Below are 18,841 nucleotides of genomic sequence, written 5' to 3'. Positions count from 1 at the left end.
AGGGGCAGAGACAGGGAGACACAGAATCTGAAGCAGGCTCCAGGCTCTGAGCTGTCGGCACAGAGCCCGACGCGGGGCTCGAACTCACAGACTGTGAGATCACGACCCAAGCTGAAGTTGGACGCCCAACTGACTGAGCCACCCATGCATATCCCTGCCTTAATTCTTTAAAAGATATTTTTGAGGGGCACAAAGCACATGCTATCTTAAGATTAAAAACAAAAACAAAAAAACCCACCTATATCTCCATCTAATTCCTGAAGGATTTTTTTTTTTTTTTGGTTTTCATAGCTGTTTTCTTTTTTTAACCTTTTAAAAAATGTGATAAAATATACGTAATGTAAAATTTACTTACCATTTTAACTGTTTTTTAACATTTATTTTGAGAGCGTGAGTGTGGGGGAGGGGCAGAGAGACACAGAGGGAGAGAGAGAATCTCAAGCAGGCTCCTTGCTGTCTGCACAGAGCCCAAGGCAGGGCTCGACCCCTTGAACCGTGAGATCATGACTTGAGCCAAAATCCAGGGTAGGACACTTAACCGCTTGAGCCACCCAGGAGCCCCTTAACCATTTTTAAGCCATTTGCAGCTTTAAGTACATTCACACTGCCCTGCAACCATCACGATCATCTATCTCCAGAAATTTTCATCATCCCACGGTAATTTTTTAAGCTGGAGATTTTTTTCTAACACTGATTTTGTCCACTTGTTTTAAATTAAACGTCTAGATCTCTCTAAAAAAAATAAATTAAAAAAAACTCTCTAAAAAGCAACAACAACAACAACTTTACTGAGATATAACTTACATAGAATAAGACACATGGGTTTTTGCAAGTGCAAAAACTCTAGTAACTACCACCAGGACAAGATACCAAATATTTAAAAATCCCAGGAAAGTTCTCTTATGCTACTCTGAAGTCAATATATCACTCCTGGTCCCAAGCAAGCACTGATATGCTTTTTGTCCCCAGAGGTTTTTGGGTTTTTTTTTCCCACCTATTCTAGGATTTCGTATAAATGCAACCATACAAGATGTACTCTTTTGGGTAAGGATTCTTTTGCTTAGCATGATGTTTTGAGATTTATCTATGCTTTGCATGTATCACATGCGATTTGTTTACCCATTTACCTATTGATGGACATTTGGGTTATTTCCAATTTCGGTCTACTATAAATGAAGCTGCTATAAGCATTCAGGTACCAGTCTTTCTGTGGATACACGTTTTCTTTTCCTTTGGGTACATACATAGGCTTGGAATTGATGGGTTGTGTGTAGGTTTAACTATGAAAAACTGTTTTCCAGTTTCCAGTGGCTGTACCATCTTCCATGCCCAACAGCAGTGTAGGAGTGTTAGGTGCTCTATGCCACTGTCAACATTTGCTATTGTGAGGCTTTAAAACTTCAACCATTTTTACGTACATGATCATGTCATCTTCACAAAGTTTTGCTTCTTTCCAATCTTTATGCCTTTTCTTTCTTTCCCTGGCCTTACTGTGGGGTAGGATCTGGCTAGAAGCCCCAAATACGATGTTAAATAATGGCTGGGAGGACACGGCCTTGCTTTGTTCTAAACTTTAGGTGTCTTAGCCGTAGGATTTTCAAATAAGCCCTTTCTCACTAAGGAAATCCTTTCCTAGTCTGCTGTGATTTTTTTTTTTTTCACGAAGGAGAGTTTAATTTTGACGGGGCGCCTGGGTGGCTCAGTCGGTTAGGCGTCCGACTTCAGCTCAGGTCATGATCTCGCGGTCTGTGAGTTCGAGCTCCGCGTCGGGCTCTGTGCTGACCGCTCAGAGCCTGGAGCCTGTTTCGGAGTCTGTGTCTCCCTCTCTCTCTGACCCTCCACCATTCATGCTCTGTCTCTCTCTGTCTCAAAAATAAATAAACGTTGGGGCGCCTGGGTGGCGCAGTCGGTTAAGTGTCCGACTTCAGCCAGGTCACGATCTCGCGGTCCGTGAGTTCGAGCCCCGCGTCGGGCTCTGGGCTGATGGCTCAGAGCCTGGAGCCTGTTTCCGATTCTGTGTCTCCCTCTCTCTCTGCCCCTCCCCCGTTCATGCTCTGTCTCTCTCTGTCCCAAAAATAAATAAACGTTGAGAAAAAAAAAATTAAAAAAAATAAATAAATAAATAAACGTTAATTTTGTCAAAGGCTTTTCTGTACCTGTTAAGGATGATGAAATGGTTTTTCTACTTTATTTTGTTAATATAATAATTGAAACCGGTTTCTGGATATTACTCTAAACCCTGCTTTGCATTCTTGGGATAAACTCCACCTGGTTAAGATGTGTTATCCTGGGGCGCCTGGGTGGCGCAGTCGGTTAAGCGTCCGACTTCAGCCAGGTCACGATCTCGCGGTCCGGGAGTTCGAGCCCCGCGTCAGGCTCTGGGCTGATGGCTCAGAGCCTGGAGCCTGTTTCCGATTCTGTGTCTCCCTCTCTCTCTGCTCCTCCCCCGTTCATGCTCTGTCTCTCTCTGTCCCAAAAATAAATAAACGTTGAAAAAAAAAAAATTAAAAAAAAAAAAAAGATGTGTTATCCTTTTTCTATACTGCTGGATTCATTTTACTACTATTTGGTAAAAGACTATTGCGTGTACATGCATGAGGGATACATTCATGAGTGATTGTTGTCCTGTAACATCTCTGAATCACACTGGTCGTGTCATCTTCAAAAATGAGATGGAATGTTCTTCCAGGACACGGAAAAGTTCTACTTTGGCCAATACATTTCCATTTTATTGATTTAAACAAGGTCTTTGACTATCAATTGTTATTCTGATGTTAATGTTAAGTGGTATTTTTATATGACTAAGTTGAGGTTTATGATGGTTTTTAAACTTTTAAGACCATGACCCATAGTAAAAAATAAATTTTTTTATTTAAAAAAAATTTTTTTTTAACGTTTATTTATTTTTGAGACAGAGAGAGACACAGCATGAACGGGGGAGGGGGAGAGAGAGAGGGAGACACAGAATCGGAAGCAGGCTCCAGGCTCTGAGCCATCAGCCCAGAGCCCGATGCGGGGCTCGAACTCGCGGATCGTGAGATCATGACCTGAGCCGAAGTCGGATGCTTAACCGACTGAGCCACCCAGGCGCCCCAAAAATAAATTTTATTTATATGAAAAACGAACTACAAAGTTTCACAAAACAGTGAAGCTTCAACTGGTTAACAACGCACTCTTCCATTTCTTTGTCTTTCCCTCTTTCTTTGTCCCTCCACCAGGTTTTTATTTTATTTTTAAATTTATTTCTTTTGAGAGAGAGAGAATGAGCAGGGGAGGGGCAGAAAGAGATGTGGGCAGAGGATCCAAAGTGGGCTCTGTGCTGACAGCAGTGAGCCTGATGCGGGTCTCAAACTCACGAACCGAACCGTGAGATCATGACCCAAGCAGAAGTCAGATGTTTAACCCACTGAGTTACCCAGGTGCCCCCAGGCTCTTTTTAAATCCTGGTTACAAGTCCAACTCGCTGAATGTATTTGAAGACTCACTTAGTTGCTACTTTTAGTTTGAAAGCACTACTGGAGGTGGAGAGACTCAGGGGAGAAATGGATGATTTTGGAATAAGGAGCATTTTCTAGAAATCAGAAGCCTGGGCCTGCAGTGGTCAACTAAAGAGAGCTGAACGTCAAACAGGCCTAGGAGAAAAAGGTGGGCAGGCTGTGTAAGAACCACTCAGTTCCTTACACAAACAAACTTGTTAGCAGTAAGGGTTTTAAGCCAAAGAAGTGACTGAAAATTCAGAGAGGAAAAATAATTAAGTTTGAGAAGCAGTCTAAGACTCTTGAATTAGTAATGGTGGACAATTAAAATGTAGCCTCATGGTACCATGACTGTATTAAGTTTGTGAAAATCACTGAGCCATACACTGCCCATACGTGTATAACATACTTTTTTGTAAGCAATATTTCAATAAAAACAAAAAAATTCAAAATGCAGTACTGAGGCCAATACTGAGATGGCTGCCCTCATCATTTTTCAAGTAGGTCTTCTTTGCAAGCTGAGAGACTAGTTTTGCATGGCCTCGAGAATATGAACTAAATCATCTTAAAAAAAAAAAAGCTACGTAGCGACAATTTACAATACTATTTAGAAAGATGCTATTGGCGAGGATCTAAATGATTACACTTTCATAAGGTGCCCACTTAACACCTAACTGGGCTCTCCTCTCTGCCTCTGCCTGTACTCTGCACACATTAATGAATCCAGGGGCTCTCCACTCTGCCTCTCTTGGATAATCCCTTGTCTTTGGAGACTCAGCTCATCATCTCCTCCTCCTTGAGATTTTATGTCCTCTTCTCTTCATTCATACATAGCACACTAGGCATCTCTCTACCACAGGTCCTACCTCACTATATCAGAATTCAGACATCAGCAAACTATGGTACAGGGCTGGTGCCTATTTTTGTAAATACAAATTGCATTGGAACATAGCCAGGCTCATCTGTTCACAGATTATCTATGGCTGTTTTCATGCTATGACACCAGGGTTAAGTAACTGCAACAGAAATCATGTGGCCCACAAAGCCTGAAATATTTATTAGTTGGCCCTTTACAGAAAAAGTAAGCTAACCCTTGCTGTCATTGATTGTTATTCATTTTCTATTGGCTGTGAATTCTTGAAGGCTGGGGCTAGATCTTAGATCTCTGAACTGCTAAAAATCAATAGAAGGCCAAAAATCTAGCAAATACTCAACAAACAAGTGCTGAAGGAAAAAAATGGCCTTCAATTCTATATTTTTTTAATGTGGCATTTCATTTCAAAAGTTATGGCAATTAGGGGAGCCTGGGTGTGGCTCAGTCGGTTGAGCATCTGGCTTCAGCTCAGGTCATGATCTCACAGTCTGTGAGTTCAAGCCCCGTGTCAGAGCTTAAACACACAGCTGTGCTCTGAGCTGTGAGCACAGAGCCGGGAGCCTGCTTCGGATTCTGTGTCTCCCTCTCCCTGACCCTCCCCCACTCATGCTCTGTCTCTCTCTGTCTCAGAAATAAACATTAAAAAAAAAATTAAAAAAAAAACAAAAGTTATGGCAATTAATAATTTCTTAGATAAAAAGATTGAAAAAATTTTTTTAAGATTTATTCATTTTTTTTGAGAGACAAAGAAAGAGCACAAGCAGGGGAGGGGCAGAGAGGGAAACACAGAATCCGAAGCAGGCTCCAGGCTGAGCTGTCAACACAGAGCCTGACCCGGGGTTCGAATTCATGGACCACAAGATCATGACCTGAGCCAAAGTCAGCCACTTAACCGACTAAACCACCCAGGCGCTCCTAGATAAAAATATTTTTTAATGGAAATAAAATATAATCTTCTAGTCTGAAGATAATTATGCACATGTGTCTTTATAAATTCAGCTGTAATAGGTAAGAAATAAACACACTAAATTAGGTTACAGGTTACGCCAAGAGTTTGGGTATAGTCATACTATTATTTGTGAACAGCTGCATAATAATTTTTAAAGGTAATTACTTTCGGGGTGTCCATAGCCCTGAAACGTCAGCCTAATTACAACGTTCAAAGGATAGCCAACATCATTTTATTTTATGAGGTATAACTATATCAGAATTTTAAAACTTAGGTGAGTATAAGACCCTTCATTATCTTATTCCAACAATGTTTTAAAAAAAATGAAATATAATTAACATACAATGTTATATTAACTTAGTGCTCACCATGGTAAGACAGTTACCATCTGTCAATGTTATTACAATATTATTGACTAAATTCCCTATGCCATACTTTTCATCCCTGTGACTTATTTTATGACTGGAAACTTGTACCTCTAAATCCCTTTTACCTATTTCACCCATCACCCCAGTCACTTTCCGGCTGGCAACTACTAGTTTGTTCTTTGCATTTAAGAGTCTGTTTGGGTTCTTTCGGGGGTTGGGCAGGGGTGGGGGCAGCACCTGGGTGGCTTAGTTGGTTGAGCATTTGACTCAGGTTCAGCTTAGGTCACGATCCCAGGGTCATGGGATTGAGTCCCACCATCAGGCTCTGTGCTGAGTGTGGAGTGTGCTTAAGATTCTCTCTCCCTCTTTCCCTCTTCTCTGCTTGCACTCTCTTTAAAAATAAAAAAGAAGTTTTTTTTTGGTTTGTTTTTTAGATTCTACATATAAGTGAAATCATATTGTATTGTCTTTCTGTCTGATATAGTTCACTTAGTAGAACACCCTCCAGATCCATCCACATTGTTGTAAATGGCAAAAATCTTATTCTTTTGTATGGCTGAGTAATATTTCATCACACACACACACACACACACACACACACACAATCTTCTTTATCCATTCATCTATCAATAGACACTTGGGTTGTTTCCATATCTTGGCTATTGTAAATAATGCTGCAATAACCATAAGGGTGCATGTATCTTTTTGATTTAGTTTTCTTTAGGTCAATAACCAGTAGTGGAATTACTAGATCATATAGTATTCCTATTTTTAATTTTTCAAGTAACCTCCATACTGTTTTCCACAGTGGCTGCACCAATTTACATTCCTACCAACAGTGTACGAGGGCTCCTTTTTCTCCACATCCTCACCAACATTGTCTTTTGATTATCTTTTTGATTCTAGCCATTTTGACAAGTGTAAGATGCCAACAATGCTTTCTTAAAATAATTTTGGAACTTTTCTTTTGTTACTGCTTAAGAGTCAAGTTTATGAATCCTAATAAAACTGTCTTTATAGTTATCACCTGTTTTTGATATAAAATAGTATTGAATAAATTGATCAGCTATCTTATTGTGCAGATTGGCATTGAATACATTTTGTATTTCCCCAAACCAAAACAACTTTCAAGGAAAATCTTGCTGCCGCTGATGATACTCATCTAAACGTGCCACACACTCTGGAAGTAAATTAGAGAAAGATTTCCAACATTTTTTAAGAAATCACTTTTATAAGCACCTAATTTCATGGTTATAATTTTGAAGGGGTTAATACTTATTTTGATATAAAAATTTAGCAAATAAGTAAAATATCAGCAACATATAGTAAATATTGTTTGAAATAAATGTGCTATTGATTGAGCTTCTCATAAAAGATCTGAATGCTTATCATTCACATGGAATTTAGCTTTATATAAAAACATGAAATACTTATTGGAATATATACAATGGTAGGCATTATTGGTCTTATTTGCAAACATTAACCAAAAAACAAACATAAACCCTTTTCAAAGTGAATGATAATCACCTTATTGGTACATACACAAATTAGCAATGGAATCCAGATACTGAATATTAATACACTCATTCTTCCTTCTACTCTGGACATGAAACTGAACCTAACAAAAACTGGGATTTCAAAATAGTTTAATTTTAACTTAATTAAAATATATTAAGTTGTATATATGTGTTATTCATGAATGAGCTTTCAGGTTAGTATGTCTGATTACTCAGGACACCGGCTGGTAATTGATTAGCCTGAGACTTGTTCCACATCATACTCCTTGCTGCAAAGTACGCAAACCAATGGTGTTATCCCTGCATATTGCACATCAGACACATATTACTCACGCCACTAACAAAGTGTTCTGAAAATCATTATGAGCTTCTTTCTCTAGATATTTATATAGGAATCTTTCCAGTAAGTTCCATTTGTATGATGTGTAGCCTGTAGCCGTCCTTTGTCACAGACATTCATTGCATTAAAGGTAACAGAATCAATTCACCCTTTAAGGAGATTCGTTGAAGCTCTTCCTTCAGATTAATATGTACTTCTATAAAAGAAACAAATTTTCAGGTAATCTGGCTTTTTTTTTTTTTTTTGAAGTGATCTCCAGTTTTCATTTTGGCCTTTTTTTTTTTTTTTTTCAACGTTTTTTTTTTTTTTTTTTTTTTTTTTATTTATTTTTGGGACAGAGAGAGACAGAGCATGAACGGGGGGAGGGGCAGAGAGAGAGGGAGACACAGAATCGGAAACAGGCTCCAGGCTCCGAGCCATCAGCCCAGAGCCTGACGCGGGGCTCGAACTCCCGGACCGCGAGATCGTGACCTGGCTGAAGTCGGACGCTTAACCGACTGCGCCACCCAGGCGCCCCAAGGCCAACATTTACTCATGCCTTGCAATATTTATAGATCTCTATTATATAGTTTTTTATTTCTGGCAAAGACAAATAGTTATTACACCTGATGTGTTTTCAGTAATAAGGGCAGAATAGCTTCTGCTTATTGGTGACATGTTCTGTTTCTCATGTAAAAGAGAAAACTTGATCACAATCAAATGTATAAAGCTGACGCTTTAAAGCGATGTTAGTTAATGTATCTTTGGTCAAAATATTACTGTGCTTTTAAAAGGAAAAAAATCTCTTTTTGTAAGAACTCTTCAGCAGATAAACGCTGCAACGGTGATTTTAAATTCCTCGCGACATACCCCATGTAGCACAGCATCATCATTAAGAGGGTAGGCCTAATTTTTTTCCCGTGCTGATAGTGCTCTTGCAAACACGGTGAACATTCCCAAAACACGCTGGACTTGCTGCAAGAGGTGCGGCAGGCACTAACCCCACAAAGTGACACAGTACAAGAAAGGCAAAGGTTCTCTTTATGCCCAGGGCAAGTGGCATTATGACAGGAAGCAGAGTGGCTATGGTGGGCAGACTAAGCCGATTTTCTGGAAAAAGGGTAAAAGTACAAAGAAGCTTGTGCAGAGGCTTGGATGTGCTGAGTCCAACTGCAGATCTAACAAAATGCTGGCTGTTAAGAGGGGCAAGCATTCCGAACTGGGAGGCGATTCAAAGAGAAAGGGCCACGTGGTCCAGTTCTAAGCTTCATATTTTGTTATATTATGAAGAGAATCAAATCATGAGGTTACATTCACTTCATTTGGTTGCAATTAGCCTTTTAAGAGGAAAGTAAACTAGTGCCATCAGTTAAATTCTTCCTGTGGGGAAATTTATGCTAAAAAAAAAAAAAAAGTGTAGGGTTCAGAGTAAAGACTGTCTGTGTTCAAATCCTGATCCTGACACTTACTGGCTGAGTACCCTGGACAAGTCGTTCAATTCCCTTGTGGCTTAATGTCCTCGTTTGCAAAACAGTATCTGTCTCAGAGGGTTGTTGTGATAATTAGACAACATATCTGAAGAGCTTCACATAACACCTGGCATATGCTAAGTGCTCAGTAAATATCCAGGAACATAGGTATATATCAAATGGAATTTGGGAGATTCATTTTTAAACATCTTATGTTACATAGTTGACCTGAATATTGGTCAGAAACAATAGTGAGTAATAAAACAATGTGGGGGGCAGGGAGGGAGAAAAAGTAGAGATCAGACACTTTAGCAGACAAACTAAGAAGTAGAAGAGACAGATATCAGTCCACAATCATCCATGTTTCAGAATCCTGAGGATAAAGTTTAAGAGTTTTAAAGAGACAGAACAAGAGTTAATTAAATATAACAGATTTACCTTCCTTTTATTTAAACGTAGAGCAAAATGACAAAACCATAAGATGACTGTATTTCTCTAAAAAATCTGATATGTGGCATTCACTGATAAATTAGTAAAATAATCTATATTGAGCCATTTCTGGTAACAGTTCCAATGACTATCCTAACAGTTATGAATAATGTATCAGGTTTATATTTAGGTTTTTGACCCCATAGCCTGTCTTCCTCAATGTACCAATTCTCATGTTCCAAAAAATTACGGTGGCTTCAAATCTAGCCCCACAGTAAGCAAGCACTGAAGTCCTCCATAAACCATCTTCTTAAAACTTGTTTCTGTAGAAAGACAGTCTTCTCATATGAATGCTGATCTAATTCCAGTGATTTTAGAGCTATAATTATAGAAAAATATGTGAGAGATTCCTTTTTACATTAATTAGTATTTAATAATGCTTATTAAAGTACCCTGGCACTTGGTTAACACAGTACACTGAGCTCTGAAAAAATATCTGTTAATTATCATAATTATAAGGTCCACAGAAGAACTAAACTATAGGCTGTGGTAAACATGTACACAAACTCCTTTCTTAAAGTTGGGAGAAAAGTTGATTTGATCTACAAAAAGAAAAAGAGGAAAAGGGTGGGGGAAGAAAATGATAAAGTTGCAGAAAATAAAGCAATGTGAGCAAGCTCACCAGAGTGCAGAGAGATGTGGGAAATTTGGAGATTAAAAGTTTGAAGTTGGGGCGCCTGGGTGGCGCAGTCGGTTAAGCGTCCGACTTCAGCCAGGTCACGATCTCGCGGTCCGTGAGTTCGAGCCCTGCGTCGGGCTCTGGGCTGATGGCTCAGAGCCTGGAGCCTGTTTCCGATTCTGTGTCTCCCTCTCTCTCTGCCCCTCCCCCATTCATGCTCTGTCTCTCTCTGTCCCAAAAATAAATAAAAGTTGAAAAAAAAAAAATTAAAAAAAAAAAAAAGTTTGAAGTTAGTATGATGGTTAAGCTACTTCAAGAACTGTTCACAGAATCGGGTATTAATATTTTACTTTTTAAAAAGAATGATGGGGGTGGCACCTGGGTGGCTCAGTCGGTTAAGCGTCTGACTTCGGCTCAGGTCATGATCTCACACTTCGTGAGTTCGAGTCCCGCATTGGGCTCTGTGCTGACACCTCGGAGCCTGGGGCCTGCTTGGGGATTCTGTGCCTCCTTCTCTCTCTGCCCCTCCCCCACTCATGCTCTGTCTCTGTCTCATAAATACACTAAAATAAAAATTTTAAAAAAATGACAGGGACTTCTGGAGCTGGCTAAGATGGAGTAAACCTATTATAGCCTCAGTTACACAATGATTACTACAAAAACGGAACAAAACACACAAAGAACAACTACCTAAGGACTAACAAATGTAAACAATAGCAAGAGGAGAGAGGGCAGCAAAAACTTCAAAAGAAACCTTGTCTTTCTGGCCAGAGGACCAGGGAAAGGGGCTGCTGAGAGGTGTTGGTACGGAGGGAAACCACCCCTCGTTTTTCTTTCCCAGCCCTACCTTGAAGGTGGTCCCAGTTGCAGAACGGCATGGCAGCAACCCAGGTAGTTACAAGCCCCAGAAAAACCACATCTTTCTGGCAGGAGTGGACTGAAGAGCATGGGGGGTGGGGGGGATTTGGCTATTCTGTTCTCTCTTTTCTCCTGCCACTTTGGCCTGAAGGTGTCCCAAGTTACACAGAAGTGTGCAGTGACAGCAGAGGCAGCTAAAACTCCTAGAAAAACTCCATCTTTCTGGCCAGAGAATGAAGTAAATGGGCCCCTGGAAGCCAGGGAGTGTGAGAGGAATCCGGGAGAGGAAAGAGCTAAGAAGGGTTCCCTTCACAGTGTGTATAAAGGCACAAGTCCCAGACTCACCCCTGAGCTCTGCAGGGATGGGACATACCCAAAGCAGCATTACAAAGGCTTTGAAAACTGAACTAAAATTAAAACCATCACCCAAAAAGGCACCACTGGTTTCACAGTCTGAAACCAACCAGGCTAAGTGACTGCTAAAACAAAAGAATTACATATTCTCTAGAGGATTTTGAAAGGACTCAAAGTCCCAAAATATATTATTAAAAATGTCTAGGGGCGCCTGGGTGGCGCAGTCGGTTAAGCGTCCGACTTCAGCCAGGTCACGATCTCGCGGTCCGTGAGTTCGAGCCCCGCGTCGGGCTCTGGGCTGATGGCTCGGAGCCTGGAGCCTGTTTCCGATTCTGTGTCTCCCTCTCTCTCTGCCCCTCCCCCGTTCATGCTCTGTCTCTCTCTGTCCCAAAAATAAAATAAAAACGTCGAAAAAAAAAAAATTAAAAAAAAAAAAAAAAAAAAAAAAAAAAAATGTCTAGAATACAACCCAAACTTGTTTGACATACAAAGAAACAGAAAAATTTCACCAATTATGAAGGGAAAAAACAATCAACCCACCCCAAGACAACTCAGATACTGGAATACTTAAGACTTTAAAGCAGGTATTATAACTACGCTTTCATCGGTAAAGGTAAAAAAACACTTCAAATGAATGAATGTCATTTGAAGAAATAGAAACTATAAAAAGAAACCAAGTAGAAATCTTTTTTTTTTTTTTTTAATTTTTTTTTTCAACGTTTATTTATTTTTGGGACAGAGAGAGACAGAGCATGAACGGGGGAGGGGCAGAGAGAGAGGGAGACACAGAATCGGAAACAGGCTCCAGGCTCCAAGCCATCAGCCCAGAGCCTGACGCGGGGCTCGAACTCCCGGACCGCGAGATCGTGACCTGGCTGAAGTCGGACGCTTAACCGACTGCGCCACCCAGGCGCCCCGGAACCAAGTAGAAATCTTAAAACTGACAAATATAATATTTGAAACAGTACGTTCACTGGATGGCTCAGCAGAAGAGTGGTGATCACAAAGGAAAGAATCAGTACCCTTGATTACAATGGCAGAATTCAATAGTATCAATAGAGACCACATGACTCACAAAGTCTGAAATATTTACTGTCTGACCCATTACAGAAAAAGTTTGCTGACCCCTGGTCTAAATACACCAACTAGAAGACAGAGAAATTGTCAAATGAGATTTTAAAAAATATAATTCAACTATATGCTGTTTACAATAAATCCAATTTAAAAATAGTGAATGATATACGTTAAAAGTAAAAGGATGAAAAAAGATATACCATGTAAACACTACTCAAAAGGAACGTGGCTGGAGTGGCTATGTTAATATCAAATAACGCAGACTTGAGAACAAGAAATATTTATCAGGAATAAATAGGGACATAATAATGAAAAAAGGTCAGCTCACCAATAAGACCTAGTAATCCTAAATGTGTAGTAGGTACCTGACCAAAAAGCTTTAATATGTATAAGGCAAAACAGAAATCAACAAAATATAAAGCAGAAAAAAAATGAAATCAAACATGGTTCTTTGGGGCAAAAAAATTTAATGAAGACATTAGAAAAAAAGGTTACTATGAACAACTATGAGTAATTTTTAAAATTTTTTTTAATGTTTATTTATTTATTTTTATTTTTATTTTTTTTTATTTTTTTTTTTATTTATTTTCAACGTTTATTTATTTTTGGGACAGAGAGAGACAGAGCATGAACGGGGGAGGGGCAGAGAGGGAGGGAGACACAGAATCGGAAACAGGCTCCAGGCTCTGAGCCATCAGCCCAGAGCCCGACGCGGGGCTCGAACTCCCGGACCGCGAGATCGTGACCTGGCTGAAGTCGGACGCTTAACCGACTGCGCCACCCAGGCGCCCCAATGTTTATTTATTTTTGACAGAGAGAGAGAGAGAGAGAGACAGAGCATGAGTGGGGGAGGGGCAGAGAGAGGGAGACACAGAATCCGAAGCAGGCTCCAGGCTCCAAGCTGTCAGCACAGAGCCCGATGAGGGGCTCGAACCCACGGACCGCGAGATCATGACCTGAGCCGAAGTCGGACGCTCAACCGACTGAGCCACCCAGGCGCCCCTGACTAATTCTTTAACTTAGAAAAAAATGGGTAATTTGAATGGTCTTATGTCTATTAAATAAACTGAATTCATAGCTAAAAACCTTCCAAAGTAGAAAACTCTAGGCCTAGATGGTATCACCGGTAAATTCTAGCAAACATTTAAGAAAGAAATATTTTTTGCTTTTTTACAGACTTCCAAAATGCAGAAGAGGCAACACTTTCCAACCCTAAGAGACCAGCGTTACTCTGACAACAAAACCATACAAAGACATTTTAAGAAAGAAAAACCACAGGCCAATAGTCCTCCTGAACAAAGATACAGATACCCTCAACAAGATATCAGCAGATTGAATCCAGTGATGATAATCTACTAACAATCAAGGGGGGTGGTATACACAAGTCTAGTTCAACATTTGAATATCACTGTAATTCACCACATTAAGAGACTAGATAAACACCTGCAACAAACTAGGAATAAAAGGAGAAACTTTTTTTTTTTAACATTTATTCATTTTTGAGAGACAGCACAAGTGGGAGAGGGGCAGAGAGAGAGGGAGACACAGAATCTGAAGCAGGCTCCAGGCTCTGAGCTGTTGCACAGAGCCCGACATGGGGCTCGAACTCATGAACTGTGAGATCATGACCTGACCCAAAGTGGGGCGCTCAACCGAGCCACCCAGGTGCCCCAAAAGGAGAAACTTTCTTAACTTGAAAAGGAAGTCTTTAAAAAAACCTATAGCTAACACTATACTTTTTAAAAAAAAATTTTTTAGTATTTTTTTTATTTTTGAGACAGAGAGAGACAGAGCATAAGCAGGGGAAGGGCAGAGAGAGGGGGAGGCACAGAATCTGAAGTGGGCTCCAGGATCTGAGCTGTCAGCACAGAGCCTGACGCAGGGCTCAAACTCACGGAGTGTGAGATCATAGCCTGAGCTGAAGTCGGACGCTCAACTGACTGAGCCACCCAGGCGCCCCAAGCTATCACTATACTTAATGGTGAAAGACTGAATGAGAATAAGGCAAGGCTGACTACTTTCATTCCTAGTAAACCTCATACTAGATAGTCTAGCCAGTGCAATAAGAAAAGGAAAAAAAATTTTAAAAGACTATTGGAAAGATAAACATTAAAGTGTTTCTGGAAAGGAAAACAATAAACTGTCTCTACTCATAGACGATGCGATTGTTTAGCAAATCCCAAAGAATCTACAAAAAAACTCCTATAACAAGTTAGGTTTAGCAAATTCCTATATACTAGAATACTGGAAATCAAAATATTTTTACGGGACCATTTACAATCATACTAAAAACATGAATTACTGAGGTATAAATCTAACAAAATACCTGCAGATCTGTATGCTAAAAACCACAATACTGGGGGTACCTGGCTGGCTCGTTTGTGGAGCATGCAACTCTTGATCTCAGGGCTTTGAGTTCGAGCTCCATGCTGGGTGTAGAGATTACTTAAAAAACAAACAACCCCCCCCCCAAAAAAAAAACCCAAAACAAAAACAAAAAAAAAACATACAAAACAGGGGCACCTGCGTGGCTCTGTTGGCTAAGTGTCCGACTTCAGCTCGGGTCGTGATCTCAGTTCGAGCCCCGCATCGGGCTCTGTGCTGACAACCTGGAGCCTGCTTCGAGTTCTGTGTCTCCCTCTCTCTCTGAACCTCCCCCACTCACACTCTGCTTCTCTCTCTCTCTCTCTCTCTCAAAAATAAACATTAAAAAAAATAAAAAAAATAAAACAAAAACGGGCACCTGGGTGGCTCAGTTGGTTAAGCGGCCGACTTCAGCTCAGGTTATGAGCCCCGCATCAGGCTCTGTGCTGACAGCTTGGAGCCTGGAGTCTGTTTTGGATTCTGTGTCTCCCTCTCTCTCTGCCCCTACCCTGCTCACACTTTCTCTCTCTCTCTCTCAAAAATGAATAAAATGTTAAAAAAAATAAAAAAAAACAAAAACTAAAAACTGTAACACTGATGAAAGAAATCAAAGGCCTAAAAAAATATGGAGATCTATACTGTATTCATGAATTGGAAAATACAGTATTTTTAAGACGTCAATTCTCCCCAAATTAAGCTTAGATTCAACTCAATCAGAGTCTCACCATATTTTGTAGATACTGACAAGCTGATTCTAAAATTATTTAGAAAGGCAAAGGAACTAGTTTAACCAAAACAATTCTGAAAAATAAGAACAAAGTTAGAAGGACTCCATATCTGATGTCAAGATTTGCTATAAAGTTATAGTCATCAAGACAATGCTGTATTGGCAAAGGAAAGACATGTAGATCAATTGAACAGAATAGAGAGTACAAAAATAGACCAACACAAGTGCAGTCAATTGATTTTTGACAAAGCTGCAAAGACAATTCAACAGAGAAGGAATAGTCTTTTCAACAAATGGTGTTGGAACTACTGGACATCCATCCATATCCAAAAAAATAAACCTTCACACCATATTCAGAATTAACCCAAAATGGATCATGGATCTAAGTGTAAAACCTAAAATTATAAAACTTCTAGAAGAAAACCAAAGAGAAAATCTTTGTGAACTTGGGTTTAGCAAAGGGATTTTAGATATGACTCCAAAGCATAATTCACGAAAGAAGGAATTGATAAATTGGACTTCATCAAAATTAGAAACTACTCTGTGAATGATACTGTTAACAGAATGAAAAAATAAGCCAATGAGTAGGAGAAAATATTTGCAAATCACCTATCTGATAAAAGACTTGTATCCAGGGAATGCCTGGTAGCTCAGTCAGTAGAACATGTGACTCTTTCATCTTGGGGTTGTGAGTTTGAGCCCCACATTGGGCCTAGGGCTTACTTAAAAAAGCAAAAAAAAACAAAAAAATAACAACTTGTGTCTAGAATATATAAAGAACTCTCAAAAATCAATAATAAGAAAATTAATTAATTAATTTGAGACAGAGACAGAGAGAGAGAGAGAGAGAGAGAGAAAGAGACAGTAGGAGCAGGTAGAGGGGCAGAGGGAGAGAGAAAAGAATCTTAAGCAGGCTCCAAGCTCAGTGCAGGGCCCAAAGCATGGCTCGATCCCATGACCCTGGGATCATGACCTGAGCCAAAATCAAGAGTCTTAGACACTCAACTGACTCAGCTACCCAGGCACCCCAGAAAACACAATTTAAAAAATAGGCAAAAATTTGAATCATAAAGAACACATAATAAAGGTAAACAAGCATATGAAAAAGTGTTTAACATCATTAGCCATTGGGGCATCCAATTCACAAACTGCTAAGGGTGTGTTCAATGTCAAAGATGTCAGAAGAGAAGTTTTAAGAATTCTTCTCAGGGTAGAATTGTATGGCAAATATGAACTATGTTCAGGAAAAAAACCCCCACTAGGCTTCTCCTTTCAACTCTCCATGTCAACAACATCTCTCAAAGAAGGCCCTCTTCTCTCTCTCTCACCCTCAAGAATATCTTCATAAAGTGCATGTACTCCTTCAGGCACGATGACCGCCAGCGCAGTTCCACAGAGAAGACCAGCACCCAGAACAGTCACCAGCTTTAGTCGCTCCTGGAAAGAAAACATAAGAAACTGTTGAAAAGAGGGGTGCCTGGGTGGCTCAGTCAGTTAAGCGTCTGACTTTGGGTCAGGTCGTGATCTCGTGGCTCATGGGTTCGAGCCCCCATCGGGCTCTGTGCTGACAGCTCAGAGCCTGGAGCCTGCTTCGGATTCTGTGTCTCCCTCTCTCTCTGCTCTTCTCCCACTTAGGCTCTGTCTCTCTCTGTCTCTCAAAAATTAAATAAAAAAAAAAACAAAATAAAAACCCCCACTATGATTCTATTCATGGATATAGAAACTCATGATGTACTGCCATGAGGAAAAAGCTGATGGCAGACAATATGCAACGATAATCTCATATTTGTAATGCAAGTATACATAAGTAGAGTTAAGTATAAATTAAACATTAACAAATTTTTGACTTTATACTTTATAAACATAATATGTAACATACAATTTGTGAAACGTATTCATAATTGAGCTGCAATGAACACGAAGTACGATGAAAAAAATGTGCTTAATTAATTCGGTACTAAAATGTTCTATGGATTTTCTTTCAAAACTGCTTCACTGAGATATGACTCAAATACCAAAAGCTGTAGATATTTAATGTATACAACTTGATGTGTATGGAGATACGCATATACCTGTGAAACCATCATCACAATCAATGCCATAAATGATCTACAGTTTTAATCCAAACTAATCTCGATTTTTTTCTTTCCACCCAATTTTCTTTGAGAGATTGCCTCCCAACATACAAGATATATAAGATTACATTTCAAAGTGTCTTGAAGCAGGTGTGCCCTATATGGCTTCCTGGAGTCTTAGCAGTATGAAAAATGATTTAAAAAACTAAAAGGGGGTAGTTATGTATGTTGTTTATGAAAATGTTTTAATAATTAGTGGTGTGTCATGTACATGCTTCACTTTTCTGTCTTAGTTTCCCTTATGAGGTGAAGAAAAATAACCGTCTGCGTTATCTCTGTTCTCCTACTAAACCTGTGACTCTGAGGCTAGGGGGACAAACATATGTACGTACAGACGTATACATACTTTGTCTGTGGGAAAATGGGTTCTTAGTTGAAAGGCTGGTTGAAGCATTAAGGCTCCTTCCTTGTTTGGGAGGAAGGAAGGAATCTAGATCTCGTTGTGTCTCCAGTGAAAACGGGGAAACTACAGTTGCAATGTCAGCACCAGCTAATACCTGCTATGTAGCAAGAGGGGAAACCCCCTGCTTCCCAGCACACAGGCCAGGTGGGTCCTTCCTACATTCAGGATGGCCGTTATTAGCTACTTATAGATACAGCATTCTGAATGCATCCAGTAGTAGGGGGCACTGGCTTGGGAGGCAGAAAATGGCCCCATGTCCAAACTGGTTCATAATTCAGTACCTCAGCTTTTCTTCTGTAAAATAAGAACAGTTGTACATGTCTTATATAGGAGGCAACAGGAGAAAGTGACTGAAGCATTTTGGAAAAATGACACCAAACAACTGGTGTTACTATTTTAATATTTAATACTGAGCTATTCTAAGAGTTTTTGTCCTTTACAAGTTACTAAGCTCATCAAAGCACTGTTAATCACAGCATTCATTTGAGACAAACTGTCAGAGCACAGAGAACACAAGACAGAAAAACAGCTCTATTCTGTGTAGAAGGGGACATGGTATGTGAGTCAGTCTTCTCATTTTCTCCAACGAATTCTTAAAAGTCACCTTGGTTTTTAAAAAAACGTTCATGAATGTAAAGTTTTACTTCTAAGGAAGGACAAAAATAATGGTAAACTGAACTGCACTGAGCACACCATTTCATTTTAGGGACTTGCTTTCAGAACTCCACGATCAAACTAGCGAATACATTGCTTGGGGAAGAAAACTGTCCTGTCAGCATCTTGACGTTGACCATGGTCAACTCTGGGAAATGGAAATGAAAGACGCCCCTGTAGTGCAAATTAAGG

The 18,841-nt window shown here is 39.8% G+C and overlaps 1 protein-coding gene and 1 pseudogene across 1 annotated transcript in view; one reads left to right on the top strand and one right to left on the bottom strand.

Moving 5' to 3' along the window:
* The window catches only part of SLC39A9 (solute carrier family 39 member 9), a 53,521-nt gene that overhangs the window by 15,642 nt on the left and 19,038 nt on the right, over positions 1-18,841 (bottom strand). Inside the window, exon 2 of the mRNA XM_030319416.1 lies at positions 16,786-16,894. Within this exon, the coding sequence (XP_030175276.1) occupies positions 16,786-16,894 (109 nt within the window). The remainder of the gene's footprint in view (positions 1-16,785; positions 16,895-18,841) is intronic.
* On the top strand, positions 1,031-8,767 carry LOC115516091 (annotated as a pseudogene).

The sequence above is a fragment of the Lynx canadensis genome, chromosome B3 (assembly GCF_007474595.2).
Source record: "Lynx canadensis isolate LIC74 chromosome B3, mLynCan4.pri.v2, whole genome shotgun sequence".
Classification (NCBI taxonomy): Eukaryota; Metazoa; Chordata; class Mammalia; order Carnivora; family Felidae; genus Lynx; species Lynx canadensis.
This window is presented reverse-complemented; position numbering and strand designations above follow the sequence as displayed.